The sequence below is a fragment of the Aquarana catesbeiana genome, linkage group LG02 (genome assembly GCF_042186555.1).
Source record: "Aquarana catesbeiana isolate 2022-GZ linkage group LG02, ASM4218655v1, whole genome shotgun sequence".
Lineage (NCBI taxonomy): Eukaryota > Metazoa > Chordata > Amphibia > Anura > Ranidae > Aquarana > Aquarana catesbeiana.
In genome coordinates this window covers 85,031,748-85,056,605 of record NC_133325.1, presented here as the reverse complement: position 1 = coordinate 85,056,605, position 24,858 = coordinate 85,031,748, and the positions used below count along the sequence as shown (strand labels likewise).

Here is a 24,858-nt window from a genome sequence, read left to right as displayed (position 1 = left end):
GAATCCTTATCACGAATATGTATACTGTACATACATACATTTTCAAATCAAATCGATATTCGTTACACTGAATCGATTCATTTGTATGTATATCGACACACTACAGAAATAACGAATTATCCGAAATCGAATTAATGTAACATAACGAATATAACAGAACGAAATTATGTATTTTACGAATGAAAACGAAACAAAATTTTCCATTTTGCACAAGTCTACTATGTATCCAGAAAATGAAAGTACCATGATTTTTGGTTTTGGGCTTAAAGCGGGGTTCCACCCAAATTTTGAACAATATCTGTATGTATTCTCTTCCTTGCCTAGATGCTGACATGCCGTTTAAAAAAATTTAAATTGCCGTAATTACCTTTTATTTTTCTATTCTTCTTTGCACTTCCTGGTTCTCCTCCCGTGGGAGTAGGCGTGTTTCTAGCCTCTCCCAGACTCCTGGGAGCTAGTCTCAGGCTTCCCAGGATGCCACTGAGCATGTGCGGGAATGAGCGGTGAATGCTGGGAGCACAGCATTCACCACATCCAGGAAATAAATGCTTGTGGGCTTCAAATGCCCACAATGAAGATGGAAACCGCCTGCAGTGAATAATATAAGTTATTCTTTCCGACAAAATCTGACACAGGCGGACATATTACACACAATATGTGAGTATGTAATGCTGAGAAGAAAAGTTTGTGAATGAACTCAAAAAAACAAAAACGATAGATAGGTGGATCCCTGCTTTAATACTGCTTTAACCACTTACGGACCGCCGCACGCGGATTATACATCCTAACTTTGAAGAGGAATATCGTTGTTATGGCAGCAGCTAGCTGCCATAACCCCGGTATCCTCTTCTTCGGCTGGCGGTCCGCTTTCAGATAAAAGTGGTCTCTGCGGCAGGTTCGCCGCAAGATCACTTTTATCGGTGGCGGGAGAGGGCCCCCCCCCCCCTCCCACCACGTTCAGGTGCCCTCCGCTGCTTACCGGAGCCATCGACAGCGGCGGAGGCGATCAGATGTTGCTCCTTCCTTGGCATAGAGACGAGTGAGGGGAAGATGGCCCCCACCCGTCTCCATACCATTTCAGGGTCGAAGCGACATTGAAAGGTCACTTTTTTTAAATTATATTTTAGTGTAAATATGAGATCGGAGGTCTTTTTGACACCAGATCTCATATTTAAGAGGTCCTGTCATGCTTTTTTTCTATTACAAGGGATGTTTACACTTTTTTTTTTAAAGAACAGTGTAAAAAAATAAATAAAAGGTAAAATAAATAAGAAAAAAAGACTTTTGTAGCGCCCACATATGAAAACGGTTATCAAACCACACATGTGAGGTATCGCCGTGATCGAGAGCAATAATTCTAGCCCTAGACCTCCTCTGTAACTCAAAATATGCAACCTGTAGAATTTTTTAAAATGGAGATTTTTAAGGGTAAAAGTTTGTCGCCATTCTATGAGCGGGCGCAATTTTGAAGCGTGACATGTTGGGTATCAATTTACTCAAAAAAAATTGGGCTAACTTTACCGTTGTCTTATTTTTTAAATGAAAAAAGTGCGCTTGTAAGACCGCTGCGCAAATACGGTGTGACAGAAAGTATTGCAACGACCGCCATTTTATTCTCTAGGGTGTTAGAAAAAAAATGTATAATGTTTGGGGGTTCTAAGTAATTTTCTAGCAAAAAAAATGTTTTTAACTTGTAAACAACAAATCTCAAAAAGAGGCTCGGCCCTTAAGTGGTTAATGCAAAAAAATGTGTTTTGTTAATGCAGATGTGTTAATGCAATGTATCATCTCAATGGGCCCTTATTATAGCTTTGGCTTTCAGTATTCTGCAGCTGTGGGGGTGCTTTGTGCTACTATAAAAGGGGATCGCAAATAAACATTTTTGTTTCTAAAAGGACATATAGTATATAATATGGTGTAATACAAAATGAAAGCAGTATTAAACCCAAAAGTACAGATTTATTATATAGCAGATTACCAATTCTTAGATGTGATGGCTGCCTTTGTTTCCTTTTTAAGGCCCCTTTCACACGGGGCGAACTCCATAATGCGCATCTGCCTGCTCAGCAGGGGATCTCTCCGCTGATCCCTACTGAGCAGGCGGATGACAGGTCACAGCCCTGCTGTTCTCTATGGGGCAGTCGGCGGACTGTCATCAGCTAGACGGATGGAGAATAGATCCCCCATCTGTCTGTTTTTGGCGGACAGGATCGGATCCCGGACGGTGTCCGCGGAAATGTGTCCATCCATCGCTCCATAGAGAGCCCAGGGCTGGTCCAATCAGGTTCGCCTGAAAAACTGACAGGCGGACTTGATTGGTGCCTGTGTGAAACTAGCCTAATGGCCCGTACACACAATCAGAAAATCGTCCGAAAAATACTGCTTTCCAAGGAATCGTACGATAATCTGATCGTTAGTGCACAGCTTTCGAGAATCGATCATGACAGTTCATCCAATATTATCTGATCAGACAAGCGCAAAAAAATTTCTCGTACGATACCAGATCATACGATTTTTGTTTAATCAGTACAGTTGTCGTTTGAAAATACAATACAAATACACTACAACACATTACATCACTTCTGAATTTTTATTCTGAAAACTGATGCAGCCAACCACATCTAAATGATTGGAAAACTGCAATACATTACAGTTTTGGGTTTAATACCGCTTAAAGTTTGAAAGACTCTCTGTCAGTTTTTTATGTAATTCTCATACAGTAATGCCCTGTACACACAATAGGATTTTCCGACGGAAAATGTTTGATGTGAGCTTGTTGCCGGAAATTCCGATCATGTGTAGGCTCCATCGGACATTTTCCGTAGAAATTTCCGGCAAACAAAATTTGATATCTGGATCTCAAATTTTCCGACAACAAAATCCATTGTTGGAAATTCCGATCACGTGTACACAATTCCGACGCACAAAGTTCCACGCATGCTCGGAATCAAGCAGAAGAGCCGCACTGGCTATTGAATTCCATTTTCTCGGCTCGTCGTACGTGTTGTACGTCACCGCGTTCTTGACGTTCGGAATTTCCGACAAGATTTGTGTGACCGTGTGTACGCAAGACAAGATGGAGCCAACATCCGTCTGAAAAAATCCATGGATTTTGTTGTCGGAATGTCCGATCAATGTCCGACCGTGTGTACAGGGCATAAGTCTTTAAGTGGTTAAACTGATCTCATTTGCAGACCGAAGTTCATTCCTTTGATCTACCAGAACCAAATGATACAATGTTTCTTTTTATCTCTCAACGCTGAACAATGTTGTGATAAACTTTGTGGGTTGCTTTTTTATTTTTATTTTTTTGACAGTTTTGAGCAAAGAAAGGCTCTGCACTTGTTGCATGAATCGTGGAAATGCTGGATTAAGATCATGAAGGGGGTTTAATCTACGATTTTTTTTTTAAATCGTGCAGCTCTAGTAGATAGCGAACAAATGATCTGTTATGTGTTCCAGTATCATATTTTTAGGTAGGAAAAATCCTTTTCCAAACACTGTGCACAGACTCCTCAGTCGCGTTTAGAAAAAATGCTTCCTAAATAATTTTAACAAGCAATTAAAACCCATGGCTTTTATTTATTCATTCGGAAAGCAGCGTTCAAAGATAAATAGCTCTAACTAACCAAACAGAAATCTTTATTTAGTGTGACCTTATAGCTAGAGCTATTTTGCACCAATAAAACCAAACAAATTCAAAGTAAAAAAAACTTCAGCAAAGATGCTGTAAAAATATGAATCAATAGGGGCCTGGAGGGGTGGAGGATTGTGTAAGCGATGAGCGGAGTGATGCCACTGCAAAATTAATTATTTTGTCTTTGAAATTTAGATAAAATTAGCCTCAAATTTTGCCATGCAGACTGCTTAGGGATAGGGTTGGGATTAAAATGGACTTTGCATGTTAGTGCATATGTGGGCCCCCAATGACAAAATGGGTATGGTATTGACACAGCCCCAAATGAACCACTATGGCTCAAAATTGATATGGTCCAGAAATATTTAGACAGCATAAAGGTGAATAAAGCCCCTGGACCAGATGTCATACACCCATGGATCCTAAAAGAATTGAGCTCTGTAATGTCAAAGCCATTTTTTCCAATTTTTAGGGACAATTTAACCACTTAAGGACCGGAAGATTTGCCCCCTTAATGACCAGGCCATTTTTTGCGATACAGCACTGCGTCGCTCTACCTGACAATTGCGCGGTCGTGTGATGCTGTACCCAAGCAAAATTAACGTCCTTTTTTCCCACAAATAGAGCTTTCTTTTGGTGGTATTTGATCACCTCTGTGTTTTTTATTTTTTGCGCTATAAACAGAAAAAGAGCGACAATTTTGAAAAAAAAAAAAATTCTTCATCAGTTTAGGCCAATATGTATTTTTCTACATATTTTTGGTAAAAAAAAAATTGCAATAAGTGTATATTGTTAAAGAAATACAGTCAGCGCAAAAAAACAACTAACACAAAATATAACAAGCTGCTGTACACTGAAGGTAAACATATAAAACCTCAGAGAACGTATGATAAAGCAAAGCAGTGCAGCGCTAAAACCAAAAGTCCAAATACTGTCCCTTTAGAGTAGAATCAAATGTAGATAAGAGAAAGGTTCTCCTCTGTGGTGATATAGGTGCTCAAGATATTCCATGCAGTGCTACATGTCCGTGATACCACCACCGGCCAACCAAACCGCTCACCTCAGCATAAGGACCCCTGAACTAACAGATGGGTCGAAACAGCTTTTACCACGCTTAGTGGAAGGGGATGAAGACTTGTCTGGGAAGATGGTCATCTCCATTACCGTGGGACCATCTTCCCAGACAAGTCTTCATCCCCTTCCACTAAGCGTGGTAAAAGCTGTTTCAACCCATCTGTTAGTTCAGGGGTCCTTATGCTGAGGTGAGCGGTTTGGTTGGCCGGTGGTGGTATCACGGACATGTAGCACTGCATGGAATATCTTGAGCACCTATATCACCACAGAGGAGAACCTTTCTCTTATCTACATTTGATTCTACTCTAAAGGGACAGTATTTGGACTTTTGGTTTTAGCGCTGCACTGCTTTGCTTTATAATAAGTGTATATTGATTGGTTTGCGCAAAAGTTATAGCGTTTACAAAATATATATATTTATGGCATTTTTATTATTAATTCATTTTTTTACTAGTAATGGCGGTGATCAGCGATTTTTTTTTTTTTGTGGGCTTGCGACATTGCGGCGGACAGATCGGACACTTTTGACACTTTTTTGGAACCATTGACATTTATACAGCAATCAGAGCTAAAAATAGCCACTGATTACTGTATAAATGTCACTGGCAGGGAAGGGGTTAACACTAGGGGGCAATCAAGGGGTTAAGTGTTCCCTAGGGAGGTGTTTCTAACTGTAGGAGGAGTGTACTGACTGGGAGTAGAGAGAGATCGCTGTTCCTGATTACTAGGAACAGGAATATGTCTGTTTACATTGACAGATCCCTGTTCTGGCTCTCTGAGGAGCGATCGTGGGTCACCGGCGGACATTGCGGCCATCGGCCACACGCATCAGCTCCAGAGTCGCGCGCCCCCTAGAGCCCTTAAAGCGGCTGCCGTACAGCTACGGCGATTCGCACAGGGGAGCCAACCTGCCGCCGCATAACGATGGCGACTGTTCAGCAAGTAGTTAATGACTGGGATAGTACCACTGGATTGGCGTAAGACCAATGTTGTGCCCATATTTAAAAGGGGATCAAAGTCTTTACCAAGTAACTATAGACCCGTTAGTTTAACTTCTATAGTTGTGAAGATATTGGAGAGTTTAATAAAACAACAGACAGCATGGGTTTATGAAAGACAGAAGTTGTCAAACAAACCTGATTTCTTTTTATGAGGAAGTAAGTAAAACCTTGGACAGAGGGGTGGCTTTGGATGTGGTGTATTTAGGTTTTGCCAAAGCGTTTGACACAGTTCCCCATACACGGCTAATGTGTAAGGTAAAGTCTACAGGCCTGGAAAAAAATGTTTGTAAATGGATAGAGAACTGGCTAAAAGACAGATTTCAGAGAGTAGTGGTTAATGATTCTCACTCTGAATGATCTGAGGTTATTAGTGATGTACCCCAAGGTTCAGTGTTGGGACCCTTACTTTTTATTTATAAATGATATAGGGTCTGGGATTAAAAGTACCATTTCTGTCTTTGCAGATGACACCAAGCTATGCAGGGGAATAATGACAGGACGTCTCTAACTTACAAGCTGACCTCAATGCACTGTTTCATTGGGCAACTATGTGGCGAATGAGGTTTAATGTTGATAAATGTAAAGTTATACGCTTGGGGGCTAAGAATATGCATGTATCATACATACTAGGGGGAGTACAACTGGGGGAATCCATAGTGGAGTAGAATCTGGGTGTTCTGGTAGATCATAAGCTTAATAATAGCATGCAATGCCAAGCTGCGGTTTCCAAAGCGAGCAAAGTCCTTTTATGTATTGAGAGAGGTATGGACTCCAGAGAGAGAGATATCATTTTCCCCTGTACAAATCATTAGTAAGACCTCATCTGGAATATGCAGTTCAGTTTTGGGCACCAGTTCATAAAAAGGATATCGGGGAACAGGAGAAAGTGCAGAGAAGGGCAACCAAACTGATAAGAGGCACGGAGGAGCTCAGCTATGAGGAAAGATTAGAGGAACTGAATTTATTCTCTCTTGAGAAGAGGAGATTAAGGGGGGATATGATCACCATGTATAAAAACAAACGTGGTCCATATAGTGAACTTGGTGTGGAGTTATTCACTTCAAGGTCATCACAGAGGACAAGGGGGCACTCTTTATGTCTGGAGGAGAAGAGATTTCATCTCCAATTACAGAAAGGTTTCTGCACAAAGCTGTGAAATTTGGAATAGACTTCCTCAAGAGGTGGTTCTGGCCAGTTTAGTAGATTGTTTTAAGAAAGGCCTTTCCTAGATACACATAATATAACTGGGTACTAACATTTATAGGTAATCACGGGGATCAGGAATAATTTTTTCCCCTGCTGGAGCAAATTGGATCATGCTTTATTGGGGTTCCAGATTGCCTTCCTCTGGATCAACTGTGAATATAGGATTCTATATATAGGATTATATTATTTTTTATATTTTTTTTCCTTCTATTGGTTGAACTAGATGGACTTGTGTGTTTTTTTTCAACCAGACTAACTATTTAACGATGTTCTGGTGGGATATGGGATCCTCAGCTTTCCTAAGATCTTGCAAGAAGACTGACTGAACCCACTGGAAGCCTGGGATTAACGTATAAAAAAAAAGGCAAAACTTTTTTTTTTTTAGTTTTGGATAGAGTGGAGATGGATTAGAACACAACTCAGTTTTTATTGCTGTCTGTGCCCCCGTTAAGGAGATGTACCCTCTCTCTTTGTCCTGTTTACCATTATCATCATACGTGAACGTAAATTCAATGACAGTCACCACTCTCTGCTCTGCGGATGAAGAACTAAGCGATCAGCGGTCATGTGGCCGCTCAGTTCTCAGACTTGGGGGACAAGTGGGGGTGGGGGACAGCTGCAGCATCATAGTGATGCTGCAGCATAGAGGTGTTTATGTATGTGTATATATATATATATATATATATATATATATATATATATATATAATCTCAGTATATATTCTTTTTAAACCCGACACTTCTCATTTAGTGCAGCATTTGAGAGCAGGGGGTGGGGGCAACCACTTATTCTGACTTTGAATCAAGGTTTAAGGTCCACTTTAAGGTCCATTTCTTTTCCTTAACATCTATCATCATGTTTCTAGCTAACAAAGAGCCAGTTTTGGCTCAAGAACCGGTCCAGGATATTTGAAAAGAGATTCCTTAAAGTTGTTGCAAACCCTTACATATGCCCAGTGAAGTGACTGGCCTCAGGTGATACACCTCCCACATACTGTAAGTTGTACCTGCCTATCTGCCGGAATCTTGTCTCTAAAGCTTGTCTGAGAGTTCAAAAAAAGTGGAGAGCTAAGGTTACACTCTGCTGAGCTCAGTGAGGAGAGCTCTGACAGCTGATTGGAGGGAAGGAACACCCCCTCCACACAGCACACAGGAACAGAGCTGAGGCTGTCAATCAGATGGAGGTAACTCCCCTGTCACCAGAGCAACACTATTGAGGGATATGCTTTGTTCATATTACATGTTTGAGGTTTACAACCACTATAAAGTGGTTGTAAATGCTTATATATATATATATATATATATATATATATATATATATATATATATATATATATATATATACCCATTGAAGTGACTCGTTTCAGGTGATGCACAGAGATGAAACAAATCCTCCCACATAAGTTGTACCTGTTTATCTTCAGCCATCTCTTCATTACGGCTTCCTAAAGCACACATTTTGCACAGCATTTCTGATCTTTCAGAGGTAGGGGCAATGATCTGATGTCACACATTGCATTGCATAGTGCAGGAAGCTGAGTGTAATCTTAGACCTGGGCAGTGGGAATGGACACACACCCCTTTACACAGTTGCATAGTAAAACATGCACAGCTGAGGCTGTGTGCTGGAGGAGGGAGAGGTCCATCTCCTGGGATTGTCTGGTGTCAAGGAAGACTGTCAGAAGTGACTCATGCAGTGCTTTGGGTTGAGGCAAATACACACTATAGAAGGATATGCTTTGCTCATTTTTCATTCCAGAGGTTTGCAACCATATTAAACCTCAGGAGTCATTTAAAGCCATTGCAACATTAAAACGACAATAAACATCTTAAAGTGGTTCTAAAGGTTCAATGCTTGTTACCTTAATGCAAAAAAAAAAACCTTCTGGGCCCAGCTCCAACCCCAGCCCCTCTTATACTAAAGGGGTTGTAAAGTCAGAAGGTTTTTTATCTTAATGCATTGTATGCATTAAGATAAAAAGCCTTCTGTGTGCAACAGCCCCTCTCTGCCCCCCTAAGACTTACCTGAGCCCCATCTCTGTCCAGCGATGTCCATGAGTGTCTTGGCCGTTGACACTCCCTCCTGATTGGCTGAGACACAGCAGCGGCGCCATTGGTTCCCGCTGCTGTCAATCAAAGCTGGCTAGCCAGTCAGGAGAGAGAGGGGGTGAGGCGGGCCATGATTCAATGTCTGAATGTACAGAGGGAGCTGTGACTCAGCTCCGGTGCCCCCATAGAAAGCTGTTTGCTGTGGGGGTACTCAACAGGAGGGAGGGGCCAGGAGCACAGAAAATGCACCCGAGAAGAGGAGGATCTGGGCTGCTCTGTGCAAAACCACTGCAACAGGGTAGGTAAGTATAACATGTTTGTTATTTTTATAGAAAAAAAAACAAGACTTTACAATCACTTTAACTGAACCCGAACTCGATCCAGTGATGTTCGTGAGAGCAGTGGCTCTCCAGTGTCTCTCTATCCCCATTGGCAAACACTGCAAACAGAGCCATTGGCTCCTACTGCTGTCAATCACAGCCAGTGAGCCAATGAGGAGAGAGCGGGGGTGGGGTCAAGCAGCGCTCTGTGTGTGAATGGATACACAGAGCGCGGCTCAGGAGCAAGCCTGCTCTCATGCCCACATAGCAAGAGGCTTGCTATTGGGGGCACTCGGCAGGGGGGAGGGGCCAGGACCTCCGGTGGGGCATCCAAAAAGAAGAGGATTGGGGCTGCTTTGTGCAAAACTATTGCACAGAGCAGGTATGTATAACATATTTGTTTTTGTTTTTTTAATTCTTTCCTTTAGAGTTACTTTAATTTAGCGTTCCCTATTTACTCCAAAACATTTTACTGAAATGATGCAATGATGCCAAAATTGTTGGAAAATTGAAACAAAAACTCCCAATTTTACTCATGGTTGATTGTAAACCTGGACACATGGGTGAACACATTTTCCATTTTCAGAATAAAGTTGACTCCTTTACCACATCTGAATTTGTAGGGGTTCCTTGTTTTTATTTATTTGTTTTATATATAAATGCAGACACAAATTTTGTAACCATTTCTAGAGTACCGTTCCTATCAGTTCCTGACCCTGAGGAGCTTGCAATCTCATTCCAGATTCCCAGATACCAATGCATTCCCACAAACAAAAACTGGAGCCATTTAACCTACCAGTATGTTATGGAGTTGTGGGAGGAGACCCCTGAAAAAAACATTTATATGCATGTGGGACAATTAGGTCAGAACCGCAACACTACTAAGCAACTGCACTGACCCTATGGTCGTGGTATTGCTATGCTCCTTAATTAAATTGTATCTAAAGCCCAAACTTTTTTTGTTTGTTTTGAATAGTGTAGGGAAGGAATGACATCTGTCGGATTTTAATTGCTGACTGTATCCCTGCTGAGGAGATTCACCCTATACTTGTGTTAGTAACCATTGTCACTGGGACTGAAAGTAAGGGAAAAACCAACATTTTGAGTTGTTACAAAAACAGGAATAGAGGGGAAATCTTCCAATGGAGACACTTGTTCTGGTGACAACTAAAATTGTATTTCCTTTACTTTAGAGAGATCTTACAGTTGTCAGCAACATCAGTAGAGTACATTTCTCGTACCGCTACTGGGCAAGGGGGACTTCCCTCACTTTGGAAAGATTTCCTATCACTTCCTTTTGTGTCGACTGGACAGGCATTGAAGGGAAATCTCCCCAATTAAAACATAGATTCTAAAAAAGCTTGACAGAGTTTTAACTCATCCCTACTCTTTAAGAAATATAGTTTGGCTTTTGATATACTTTAATGTTCAGTATGTAGAACTCAATAAAAACTGACCTTGCAATAGCAAATAATGTTGAAACATTATGTATAATAATGTGTATTTGCACAATTTTAGGTCTCACGTTTGAAGAATTACAAGAAAGATTTGGCGAGGAGTTCTTCAGCCTTTGCTTTGAGGAGAATGAAAGGGTCCTCCGAGCTGTTGGTGGGACTTTGCATGACTTCTTCAATGGGTTTGATGCTTTGCTGGAACATATTAGGACTTCAATCGGAAGACAGGTGTCTTTGGAATCCCCTTCTTTCCTATGCAAAGAGCTTGCTGATGGGACCCTTGTGCTCAGTTGCTTCCATCTTCATCCCATCGTAGGATTTGCCATGCTTGGTATGATAAAGGCGGCTGCAAAAAGGATCTACTTGCTTAAAGTTGTGGTGGAACAGATAAACAACACCAATGAGAATGTGTTTCCTGAAATAATTAGCCCGGGTAACTGTAACACTCAGTACTATAAAATTAAGGAATGTGATAATGCAAATATCACTAAGTTACCTCCACATAGATCATCCAGACTTCCGTCTGATTTGAGGATAAGTATCAACACGTTTTGTCGAGCATTCCCCTTCCACCTGATGTTCGACCCAAATATGTTGATTGTCCAGCTAGGAGAAGGACTTAGAAAGCTGATAAAATGTGAAATTCACAAAATTATGAAGTTTCATGATAATTTTGAAATAGTATCCCCGAAAATCATCTGTACTTTTGAACAGGTCCTCCTGAGACTGTCTACGCCCTTTGTCATACGGAATACTCTAGATTCTTCCAATGTGGAGAATACAGACAAGGTAAGGGTCTCCAAAATGTAGTGCTCATACAAGTACCACAAATTGTTGTACAGAAATTCTGTGTATCCATGTTGGATTGAACAGAGATAGTTGATATGTACATGTCATGTTTTGTCCTCTAAAAAAATAATAACAATGTTTTTAAAAGCAGAAATGATGAAAATTGCACATACTTGGCAAGGTAAAATGGTGATGTCCAAAGTGGAGTTACAATATTAGGTAGAATGAGGAGAGATTAAAACCTGTCTTGAGTTTTTTTTGCTGGCTGTGACCCTGTTTGATAGGGTCACTTTCACTTTCTATCCTGGAGACTATTGTCACCAAGACAGGAAATGAAGAAAATCCAAATTTTATTAATGTTCACCTATAGGTGGGGTGCGGTGTAGTGCGGAGGCAATAATTCACACAATCAGGTGCAATATAAAACTTGTATTGAAGTAATTCAGCAACAGTTCACATTAGACCTGGTGGGATAGCTACCCAGACGAAGCAGGTTCCAGCCCAAACATAGTATTTACTTCCTGGAATCCATCTGCTCTTAGCTTGGGAAGGTGAGAGGGTTTGCATAGCTGAGAAAACCCCTCCTCCCCTCCTGAAGACTACTGGGATTTATGGCATCATTTGCCTAGGCCTGGAAATTAGTAAGTAACTGAGAAAATAAAAAGAACATGGTTTGAAACAAGTAAATATGATATACTCTCCTATCTATCCACTAATGCTAGCAGCATAAAGATTAAAAAAAATACAAATTGATGGTCCTTTTAAATATAGAATTACAAGATTTCCTGGTTGATCTTGGCCTTGAAAAGGTTAAGGGCCACTGGTGTAACAGTCCCAATGGTGTTACAAGACTTTAATGCAGGCTACAAAGAGGTCAGGGTCCAGTGTTCTGTCCTGCAAGGGAATCTGAATCACAAGATTGGCTGACCAGAATTACAAATAATTTGGCAGATAAAATAGTCTAAAAGTTTTGTATTTGTTTTGTAGTTCTGCTTTAAAATATGATTCTGCCTTAAAAGGCGCTGCATACACATGATCAGTTTGTTCACCAATACTAAACTGTCCCTAGAGAATTTAATACATTTAGCAAGTGCGGCAAATCACCCGCTTGTGCTAGTATTTTCATTTTAGAATCACATCAGTATCTCAACCCATCACTGACTTTCTCATATGCTGTGGGTATACTAGATATAAAAAAAAGCAAAACTACACAGCACACAATGAAAATGTAAAGTTCAACTCTAAACCAACCCTAGTTTTGGATATGGTAAGTAAGGGTTAAAACCTGTTTTTTATTGCTGCCAATGGCTTGATTAAGGAAATTTTCTCTTACTTCCTATCTGAGTGACAACATTTTCACCTAGACAAGATGCGAGGGGAAAACGCTCTAAAGGGGACACAACAGCAATGAACCCCCTTTTTTTTAGGTAGAGTATTGAAGGATGGAACTCCCATAAGTTTTTAATTGCTGTCTGTGTCATTGCTGGAGATTTCTACTTACTTCGTGGCCCACTGACAACATGTACACTAGGATAGGAAATAGGGGGCCACAGAGAGCATCAAATCCTAATGAAAGATTTCATCCCTCCAATCGAAAACTAAACATAAATTTGATAGGATACACACTTTAAGAGGACCTTTTTCTAAATGAGTTCAAGCAAATGTTTCTCTGTATATTAGCTGCTCAGTAGTAGTGAAATCAAAGAATGTGTTCTCATAATTATGACCACTATTATACTAAACAAGGCAAAAGAGATGCAGTTATTTGGTAATTATTTTGGCTATGCCAGAAATGGTGCACTTGATCGTGCTTTGAAAGGTTTACAATTTACAATATCATTTCATGCTCTCTTGTTATATTACACTGATTGCTCTTCCATTTACTGAATAAAAGCTTTTACAACATTAATGACTTAAACCAATAGATGAGTCAAATTAAAGAGGAAATTATTCAAATACAGTACAGCTTAACCTTTGAAGGAAATGCCTTTATACAAAATGGTTCAAATGAATTGCTGGCTGCCGCAGATTGTGTTTAACTATTGCAAATTTGTAGAAAGCTTAAAGGGAAATAATCATGTTTTATATATTCTTTATTTGGTGTATTCAGAACAAGTATTTGATCCCCTGCTGATTTTGTACGTTTGCCCACTGACAAGGAAATGATCAGTCTATAATTTTAATGGTAGGTTTATTTTAACAGTGAGAGAATAACAACAAAAAATATCCAGAAAAATGCATTTCAAAAAAGTTATGAAGTGGTTTGCATTTTAACCACTTCCCGCCCGCCCTATAGCGGATTGACATCCAGGAAGTGGTTCCGTTATCCTGGCTGGGCGTCATATGATGTCCAGCAGGATAACATGCCGCCGTGCGCCCGCGGTAGGGGCGCGCATCGCGGCGATCGGTGGAGCGGTGTGTCAGCCTGACACACCGCTACACCGATCTTGGTAAAGAGCCTCCGGCGGAGGCTCTTTACCACGTGATAAGCCGTGTCCAATCACGGCTGATCACGATGTCAATAGGAAGAGCCATTGATCGGCTTTTCCTCACTCTGACAACCTTGAGTAGAGGAGAGCCGATCCGCGGCTCTCCTGACAGGGGGGGTCTGCGCTGATTGTTTATCAGCGCAGCCCCCCTCAGATCACCACACTGGACCACCAGGGGTTGCCACTAGGACCACCAGGGAAGGGGCAACATGTGGATGGCCAGGTATGTACCCCATGGCCATCCACATGTGCCCAATGTGCCCAATCTGTGTCAATCAGTGCCCACAAATGGGCACTGATTGGCACCATTATGTTTTAGTTATGCCCAGCAATGCCACCAATAAATTTTATCAGTGCCACCAATCAGTGTCATCAGTGCCACCTGTCATTGCCCATCGGTGCCACCTGTCAGTGCCCATCTGTGCCCATCAGTGCCCACCTACCAGTGCCCATCAGTGGCACCTATCAGTGCCACCCATAAGTGTACCCATCAGTGCTACCCATATGTACCAAACAATGCCACCTACGAGTGCCCATCGGTGCCACCTATGAGTGCCCATCAGTGCCGCATACCAGTGCCACCTATCAGTGCCCATCAGTGCTGCCTATCAGTGCCACCTCATTGGTGCCACCTCATCAGTGCCCGTCAGTGCAGCCATATCAGTGCCAGTCATTGAAGAAGAAAACGTACTTATTTACAAAAAATTTTAACAGAAACAAAGAAAAACTTGTTTTTTTTTTTTAATTTTCGGTCTTATTTTAATTGTGAATAAAAATAAAAACCGCAGAGGTGATCAAATACCACCAAAAGAAAGCTCTATTTGTGGGAACAAAATGATAAAAAAATTTGTTTGGGTACAGTGTAGCATGACCGCGCAATTGTCATTCAAATTGCGACAGCGCTGAAAGCTGAAAATTGGTCTGGGCGGGAAGGTGTCTAAGTGCCTGGTATTGAAGTGGTTGAGTGAGTGAAATAAGTATTTGACCCCTTCGCAAAACATGATTTAGTACTTTCTGGCAAAAACCTTGTTGGCAATCACAGAGGTCAGACGTTTCTTGTAGTTGTCCACCAGGTTTGCACATATCTCAGGAGGGATTTTGTCCCACTCCTCTTTACAGATCCTCTCCAAATCATTAAGGTTTCATGTGAACACTGATCGCTCAGTTCTTGGTCTTCTCAGAGCAGAGAGCAGTGACTATCAGAGACAGGTGGAGTCAGATGTCAATCAGACAGCTGGGAGGATCCTGAGAATATTGTCGGATGCTTTCAGAGCCTGGAGCGGCTCTGCTATGTCAGCTGAGAGCAAGCAATAGCCCATTTTTAGCTGACTCTGGGTCACAGGAGAGCAAAAGTAAGTGTACGCCTGTGACCCACAAGAGTTGTATGGCCAAAAAGCTTTGCCCATGCTTTTGTTTTAAGTAATAATTTTATGAAAAATATTGGTTTTAAAACATATTATCTTAAAACTAAATCCTGACTCCCAACATTGTAGTTTCCTTTTAGGATTTCCCAAGGGAGGGGAAGTAGACATTCTTCTTGATTCTTCCAGGGATAAATGCTACAGTGTAGAGTCTTATGTTAAAGGACATGCTGTTATATGGTAATCTGTCTGCACTAGGTTAGGTTGAGGGAGAGCTGGATGTAAAAGCTCATTCCAAAATCATGGTTATTTATATGAAGTGGCCCACCTAGGTCACTATAACAGTCTCCACTCTTTTTGGAAATCTTTCCACAACATTTTGGAATGAGGACGTGTGCCCATTAAACCAAAAAAGCATTTGTAAAGGGTCAGGTACTGATGTTGGGCAAGAAGACCTGGCTCGTAATAGACATTTCTATTCATCCCGAAAGGAGAATGTAAGGTTGTGGTCAGGGATCTCCACAGGCCATTTAAGTTCCTCCACTCTAGGCTCATCAAACCATGTCTTTATAGGCCTGGCTTTAACCTCTTGCCGCCCATGCTATAGCCGAAAGACGGCTACAGCATGGGCCTAAATTGCCGGGAGGGCGTCCATGTACATCCTCCTGTGCATGTGATGCCTGCACGCCCCCTGTGATCAGTGAGTCTATTAGACTCGAGTGATCACAGATCAGAGTAAGAGGCCGATCCTGGTCCCTTACCACGTGATCAGCTGTCGGCCAATGACACGTGATGTAAACAGAGCCAGTAATCAGCTTTTTTCCCCCTCACTCTGACAGTGCGAGGAGAAAAAAAAAAGCTGTCTGGTGTAAACGGGACATCGGTCCGGCCCCTTTCAGACCCACTGCTGCTAAGCAGTGCCCACCAGTGCCACCTACCAATGCCTACCAGTGCCACCAATCAATGCCCACCAGTGCCACCTATCAATGTCGCCTACCAGTGCCTATCAGTTCCGCCTATCAGTGCAGCCTTATCAGTGCCCACCAGTGCTGCCTCATCAGTGGCAATCGGTGCCACCTATAAGTGACCATCAGTGCCACCTTATCAGTGTTGGAAACAGCAATAACCTATTAGCAGGTTATTGAATCATGTGCTTGGAAGCTTGTTGTATGCAGAGGATAGCTTTACTTTCATGGAGGATATCTTTTTCATGTCTTACAGAAAACAGGAATACAAGTATGATAGCGTGTATCTATGGTAATATAATGAGAGGAAGTGTTTGCTTTCCTCACTGTGCACTTGTTTGTTGTTCAGTTCCTGTTTATTATAAAGATATCCTCCATTAGAGTAAAGATATCCTCTGCATACAACAAGCTTCCTGCGCTTAATTGCAATACTCTGCATAATAGGTTATGGGCCCAGGCACCCAGGCAAGCCCCCTGTTTATTTCTCTGTGTGTGAGGAGGACTTTACAGCACGGATCTAGTGGAGCTAATTGATAACCACACATGGTTAGCACGAGCATTTAACCAGTGGGTAGTTTCACGGATCCTTTGTACAAACATACTATATAACATTTTCTATTTTATCTTATTTTATTTTTTTTATTATGTAAATTTAGCACCTCACCGGTAGTGGAGCAATTACATTTACCTACATGATACAAAATATATTCACTTAGTAGGATTTTACATCAATTATTTTTGGTGCATATATAGAGGGACAGTCCCTACACACCCATACACTCTCTCATATACACAATTGTAGTCACTAATATAATCACTTATTTATTTAATTTAATTTTTAGATCCTCAACTAACACAAATTTCATAGGGCAGCGCCAATTTTCCCCATACTTCTTTATTACCATAACCATATTTTTGCCCTGCTCCTCAGCAGCCTTCCAGAGACATACACTGCTCTTATTAATGCTTTAGAAACCAGACCTGAGCAGGAACTGACACTGGAATATGTCAAAGGTAAATTAACCACTTGAGCCCCGGACCATTATGCTGCCTAAGGACCAGAGGTCTTTTTCCAATTTGGCACTGCGTCGCTTTAACTGCTAATTGCGCGGTCATGCAATGCTGTACCCAAACGAAATTTGCGTCCTTTTCTTCCCACAAATAGAGCTTTCTTTTGATGGTATTTGATCACCTCTGCAGTTTTTATTTTTTGCGCTATAAACGGAAAAAGACCGAAAATTTTGAAAAAAAATGATATTTTCTACTTTTTGTTATAAAAAAAATCCAATAAACTAAATTTTAGTCATACATTTAGGCCAAAATGTATTCGGCCACATGTCTTTGGTAAAAAAAAATGTCAATAAGCATATATTTATTGGTTTGCGCAAAAGTTATAGCGTCTACAAACTAGGGTACATTTTCTGTAATTTACACAGCTTTTAGTTTATGACTGCCTATGTCATTTCTTGAGGTGCTAAAATGGCAGGGCAGTACAAAACCCCCCCAAATGACCCCATTTTGGAAAGTAGACACCCCAAGGAAATTGCTGAGAGGCATGTTGAACCCATTGAATATTTATTTTTTTTGTCCCAAGTGATTGAATAATGACAAGTGTGTGGGACTTTTTGGGAGCTTAGCCGCGTACGGGGCCCCGAAAACCAAGCACCGCCTTCAGGATTTCTAAGGGTGTAAATTTTTGATTTCACTCTTCACTGCCTATCACAGTTTCGGAGGCCATGGAATGCCCAGGTGGCACAAACCCCCCCCCAAATGACCCCATTTTGGAAAGTAGACACCCCAAGCTATTTGCTGAGAGGCATATTGAGACCATGGAATATTTTATATTTTGACACAAGTTGCGGGAAAGTGACACTTTTTTTCTTTTTTTTGCACAAAGTTGTCACTAAATGATATATTGCTCACACAGGCCATGGGCATATGTGGAATTGCACCCCAAAATACATTTAGCTGCTTCTCCTGAGTATGGGGATACCACATGTGTGGGACTTTTTGGGAGCCTAGCCGCGTACGGGGCCCCGAAAACCAAGCACCGCCTTCAGGATTTCTAAGGGTGAAAATTTTTGATTTCACTCTTCACTGCCTATCACAGTTTCGGAGGCCATGGAATGCCCAGGTGGCACAAACCCCCCCCCAAATGACCCCATTTTGGAAAGTAGACACCGCAAGCTATTTGCTGAGAGGCATGGTGAGTATTTTGCAGCTCTCATTTGTTTTTGAAAAGACAAGAAAAAACTTTTTTTTTTTTCTTTTTTCAATTTTCAAAACTTTGTGACAAAATGTGAGGTCTGCAAAATACTCACTATACCTCTCAGCAAATAGCTTTGGGTGTCTACTTTCCAAAATGGGGTCATTTGGGGGGGTTTTGTGCCACCTGGGCTTTCCATGACCTCCGAAACTGTAATAGGCAGTGAAGAGTGAAATCAAAAATTTTCACCCTTAGAAATCCTGAAGGCGGTGCTTGGTTTTCGGGGTCCCGTACGCGGCTAGGCTCCCAAAAAGTCTCACACATGTGGTATCCCCGTACTCAGGAGAAGCAGCAGAATGTATTTTGGGGTGTAATTTCACATATTCCCATGGCATGTTTGAGCAATATATCATTTAGTGACAACTTTGTGCAAAAAAAAAAAAAAAAAAATTTGTCTCTTTCCCGCAACTTGTGTCGCAATATAAAATATTCCATGGACTCGACATGCCTCTCAGCAAATAGCTTGGGGTGTCTACTTTCCAAAATGGGGTCATTTGGGGGGGTTTTGAACTGTCCTGGCATTTTATGCACAACATTTAGAAGCTTATGTCACACATCACCAACTCTTCTAACCACTTGAAGACAAAGCCCTTTCTGACACTCCTTGTTTACATGAAAAAGTTATTTTTTTTTGCAAAAAAATTACTTTGAACCCCCAAACATTATATATTTTTTTAAAGCAAATGCCCTACAGATTAAAATGGTGGTTGTTTCATTTTTTTTTTTCACACAGTATTTGCGCAGCGATTTTTCAAACGCATTTTTTGGGGAAAAAACGCACTTTTTTAAATTTTAATGCACTAAAACACACTATATTGCCCAAATGTTTGATGAAATAAAAAAGATGATCTTAGGCCGAGTACATGGATACCAAACATGACATGCTTTAAAATTGCTCACAAACGTGCAGTGGCAACAAATAAATACATTTTTAAAAGCCTTTAAAAGCCTTTACAGGTTACCACTTTAGATTTACAGAGGAGGTCTACTGCAAAAATCACTGCCCTCGATCTGACCTTCGCGGCGATACCTCGCATGCATGGTGCAATTGCTGTTTACGTTTGACGACAGACCGCCGCTTGCGTTCGCCTTAGCGCGAGAGCAGGGGGCGACAGGGGTGCTTTTTTTTTTTTTTTTTTTTTTTCTTTATTATTTTTTTGCTTTTTTATCTTATTTTTAAACTGTTCCTTTCATTTTTTTTTTTTTTTAATCATTTTTATTGTTATCTCGGGGAATGTAAATATCCCCTATGATAGCAATAGGTAGTGACAGGTACACTTTTTTGAAAAAATTGGGGTCTATTAGACCCTAGATCTCTCCTCTGCCCTCAAAGCATCTGATGACACCAAGATCGGTGTGATAAAATGCTTCCCCAATTTCCCAATGGCGCTATTTACATCCGGCGAAATCTAAGTCATAAAATGCTCGTAGCTTCCGGTTTCTTAGGCCATAGAGATGTTTGGAGCCACTCTGGTCTCTGATCAGCTCTATGGTCAGCTGGCTGAATCACCGGCTGCATTCTCAGGTTCCCTGTTGAGACAGGAGAGCCAGAGAAAAACACGGAAGACGGTGGGGGTGGGGGGGGGCATTCCCTCCCACGGCTTGTAAAAGCAGTCTAGAGGCTAATTAGCCACTAGGATTGCTTTTACATGAAAGCCGACCGCTGGCTGAAAAGAATGATACCAAGATGATACCTAAACCTGCAGGCATCATTCTGGTATAACCATTCAAAGTCGTGAATGGCGTACCTGAAGACAAAAAAATGGTTAACAATAAAGCACAGTAAACGGTAAAGTATAAAAAATTGCATACCTGAAAAGCAAACATGATAAAACATAATAACAATAAAACATTGTTAGAATACAGTAAAAAAGAGCAGAACAAGAGAGAGAGAATAGAGCGAGAGAGAGAACAATAAAACGACAACTATTTTTTTTTTATTTTATATATATATATTTTTTTTTTTACACTTTTTTTGTAACTAACTTTTATAACGGTAACCGGTTCCAGGTTTGGGTCTCTCAAAATGCGATGGCATCTTGGGAGACCCTGTGAAAGTGTGCCTAGTCTGTGCAATGCTGTACCCTACCCTAATACTCAACTAATGAATGGTAGCATTCAAAACATTCACCAATGCAAAGACCAGGATTGTCAGGACAGGAGGGACAATAATAGAGGGTGTCACGCCTATATTCGCGCTTGCTGCAGACACAACATCTTTTTTGGGGGGGTTCGTTGGGTAGGGGTACTTGGGAGGACATAAAGAAAATGCCTCCATGCAGCCGACTGCATTTGGTTGGGGATGTGAATGGGGGAAGTACGGGCGCTGCAGAAGCGGTGGGTTCCCAATTAGGATTGACGAATGCAGCAGGAAGGGCATTATGGGCACGACGGGCCTGTGTTTGTCTTCTTGGTGGCAGCGGGACACTACTTGTGCTTGCCACCTCACCAGCTTGAACTGCACTTATGGGACTCGCCACGTCACCAAGTGTTACTGCAGTGCTGGTTTGACTACGACCGGGGTGTACTAGGCCGCTGGCGCTTGCCAGTTCAATAAAAAGCTACCAAAAAAACTGTTAGCGATCGCAGGGATCAGGCCTGACTCTGCGAACGCTGCAGTTATGCGTTAAGTGTTTTGTAAGTGACAGTGATCGATCGATACTGCACTTGGGTGGGCTGGGCCGGGCGGAGGGGCAAAATGCAGGTGCTAGCAGGTATCTGGGCTGATCCCGCTAACACTGCGTTTTTGGGAACCCTAAACTGCTGGGGACGCCAGTATAGATCTGATCGGATCAGATATTGATCCGTTCAGATACTATACCACTAAGGGAGGTGTACGGTGCGTGCGTGGGTGTTAGCGCTACTGGCGCTAACCTGACGCTGCCTGGGGCTGGTGCTTGCCAGTTCACCAAAATGCTACCAAAAAAACTGTTAGCGATCGCAGGGATCAGGCCTGACTCTGCGAACGCTGCAATTATGCGTTTAGTGTTTTGTAAGTGACAGTGATCGATCGATACTGCACTTGGGCTGGGCCGGGCGGAGGGTCAAAACGCAGGTGCTAGCAGGTATCTGGGCTGATCCCGCTAACACTGTGTTTTTGGGAACCCTAAACTGCTGGGGACGCTAGTATAGATCTGATCGGATCAGATATTGATCCGATCAGATACTATACCACTAAGGGAGGCGTATGCTGCGTGCGTGGGTGTTAGCGGTACTGGCGCTAATCTGACGCTGCCTGGGGCGACGCATATCACCGCCGGGCGATCAGGGGGCTAAACCTTTATTCGGTAATAAACAGCGGGTGCCCTGACACTATAAAAAATAAACAAACTAACCAGCGTCACCCGTAACAGTTATACGGTGATCAGTGGTGAAAGGGTTAACTAGGGGGCAATCAAGGGGTTAAAACATTTATTCGGTAGTATATGGGGGTCCCTGACGCTATAAAACGCTGACGGCGAACCTAAATATTTAGGTCCCTAACTAGCGTCACCAGCAACACTAATACAGCGATCAGAAAAATGATCGCTTAGCGACACTGGTGACAGGGGGTGATCAAGGGGTTAAAACTTTATTAGGGGGGCTTAGGGGGGTATCCTAGACCTAAAGGGGGGTAATACTAACTGTCCCAACACTGTAACTGTCACAAACTGACACCAATGCAGTAATCAGAAAAAAAAAAAAACAAAAAAAAAAAAACTGCTGGTGTCAGTTTGTGACGGGGGGGGGGTGATTGGGGGGTGATTGGGGGGGGATCGGGGGGCGATCGGGGGGGGGGATCGGGGTGTTTAGTGTGCCTGGCATGTTCTACTGTGTTGTGTAGTGTTGGTGCACTCACATACCTGTCTTCTCTCCTCAGGCCGGAACGGAAATTACCGAGCCGAGGAGAGATGACATCATTTCCTTTGCTGCTGTTTAGCATACAGCAGCAAAGGAATGATGTGATTGGCCGGCGGCGATCGCGAGGGGGGGGCCACGAACGGATGGCCTCCCCCTCATCTCCGATCGCCATGGGACAAAAGACGACCGCCTCGGGAACCGGGGGGGGGGTCCGATCGGACCCCCCACCCGCGTAAGGCAAATCATGTATATGTACGTAATTTTGCCTGTCCGTGCCACCTTGCCGACGTAAATTGGCGTGAGGCGGTCGTCAAGTGGTTAAGTGATGAATATGACAGAAGGAAATAAAATACGCACCATGATGACAAAGCTCTTAAGATGTACAAAGGCACAAAGCACAACAAAGAAAGCAGAGCCTGTTTTTGCTGTAAAAGGACTGGTCACTTAAAGAAGGACTGTTCTATCTGGAAAGCCGAGCAATGAAAGCTAGAGCTATCCACAAAAGAAAGAGTCAAAGCAACCACAAAGGAAACTGCAGACACATCATGGAGTGGCACCTTTAACCGCTTCCGGACCAGCCACCGCAGTTATACTGCGGCAGGTTGGCTTCCCAGCATGAGCTGCCGTAGCTGTACATCGGCTCTTTAAGACGCCTCAGGCGGCGCAGGCGCCAGAAGCATGTCCCTGGAGGCGAAGCGAGTTCCCGGCGGGCGTGATGACCACCGGGCACCCACGATCGCTTGTGATAGAGTGAGAACCGGGATATGTGTGTGTAAACACACAAATCCTGGTTCTCTCAGGGGAGAGGAGACAAATCGTGTGTTCATACTAAGTATGAACACCGATCTCTCTCCTCCCCTAGTCAGTCCCATCCCCCCAACAGTTAGAACACACCTGGGAACACAGTTAACCCCTTGATCGTCCCCTAGTGTTAACCCCTTCTCTGCCAGTGACATTTATACAGTAATCAGTGCATTTTTATAGCACTGATCGCTGTATAAGTGTCACTGGTCCCAAAAATGTGTCAAAAGTGTCCAATTTGTCCACCGCAATATCGCAGTCCCAATAAAAATCGCTGATCGCCGCCATTACTAGTAAAAAAATAATAATACAGTGGAACCTCGGATTACGCGCATAATCTGTTCCAGGAGTATGCTCGTAATCCAATGTACTCGCATATCAAAGCGAGTTTTCCCATTGAGGTCAATGGAAATGAAAATAATTTGTTCCGCATTGACTTCAATGGGATGTAATACCGCATGCGGCCAGAGGCGGGGGCGCCGGAGAGCCTTGGAACTGTCAGCCGAACTGTCCTCGGGCCTTTCCGTGCATTTCCGAACGGCACCGATCGACGATTTTAGGCTCTGCTCGGCTCCGGTGCCCCCCACCTCAGGCCAAAAGTGGTACTGCACACTGCTTTTGGCCTGAATCTTGCTCGTTTTGCGAGACAACACTTGCAAACCGAGTTAGGAATTTTAGAAATACAGTGCTCGGTTTGCGAAACGCTCGTTAACCGCATTGCTCGCAAACCAAGGTTCCACTGTAATAAAAATGCCATAAATCTATCCCCTATTTTATAGACGCTTTTGCACAAATCAATCAATATACGCTTATTGCAATTTTTTTTTACCAAAAATATGTAGAAGAATACATATCGGCCTAAACTGGAGGAAAAAATATGTTTTTGTTTTTTAAAAATTGGGATATTTATTATAGCAAAAAGTAAAAGATATTGTGTTTTTTTTTTTCAAAATTGTCGCTCTTTTTTTTGTTTATGGCGCAAAAAATAAAAACTGCAGAGGTGATCAAATATCACCAAAAGAAAGCTCTACTTGTGGGAGAAAAGGGACATAAATTTTGTTTGGGTATAGCATCGCACGACTGCGCAATTGTCAGTCAAAGCGACGCAGTGCCATATCGCAAAAAATGGCCTGCTCAGGAAGGGGGTAAATTCTTCCGGGGCTGAAGTGGTTAAAGTAACACAGAGCGGTAAGCCGTGCAGCTGGGTGCATAGACTCAGGTGCGACAAGCCACATGACCAGCGATGAGATCTTCTTCACAAACATTGATTACAGTGCAAAAGACAAAGTTTTCCTAGCAAACGGGAAAAGCATCACATCAGAAGCATAGGTGTGCGCAGCCTATGGCATTAGGGTGTGCACCCCAAAGCTCAAATACATATGCATGTGTATATGTACTGATGGTGTCAGTAGGGCAGTGGACAGTGTCAGTAGTTTTATTTTTATTCTTTAAAAAATATTTTATTTTGTAACAACATTTTTTTTTTTTGATGAAATATCAGTGGTCTAAACAGGGGGGAATATGCACCACACAAGGCGATTAGGGTGTGCCCAGGCACACCCGCCACACCCTGTGCGCACGCCTATGATCAGAAGGTAGAGGCCAGG

The 24,858-nt window shown here is 42.3% G+C and overlaps 1 protein-coding gene across 1 annotated transcript in view; it reads left to right on the top strand.

Moving 5' to 3' along the window:
- The window catches only part of GUCY1A2 (guanylate cyclase 1 soluble subunit alpha 2), a 379,388-nt gene that overhangs the window by 155,629 nt on the left and 198,901 nt on the right, over positions 1-24,858 (top strand). The window contains exon 4 of the mRNA XM_073613127.1: positions 10,805-11,529. Within this exon, the coding sequence (XP_073469228.1) occupies positions 10,805-11,529 (725 nt within the window). The remainder of the gene's footprint in view (positions 1-10,804; positions 11,530-24,858) is intronic.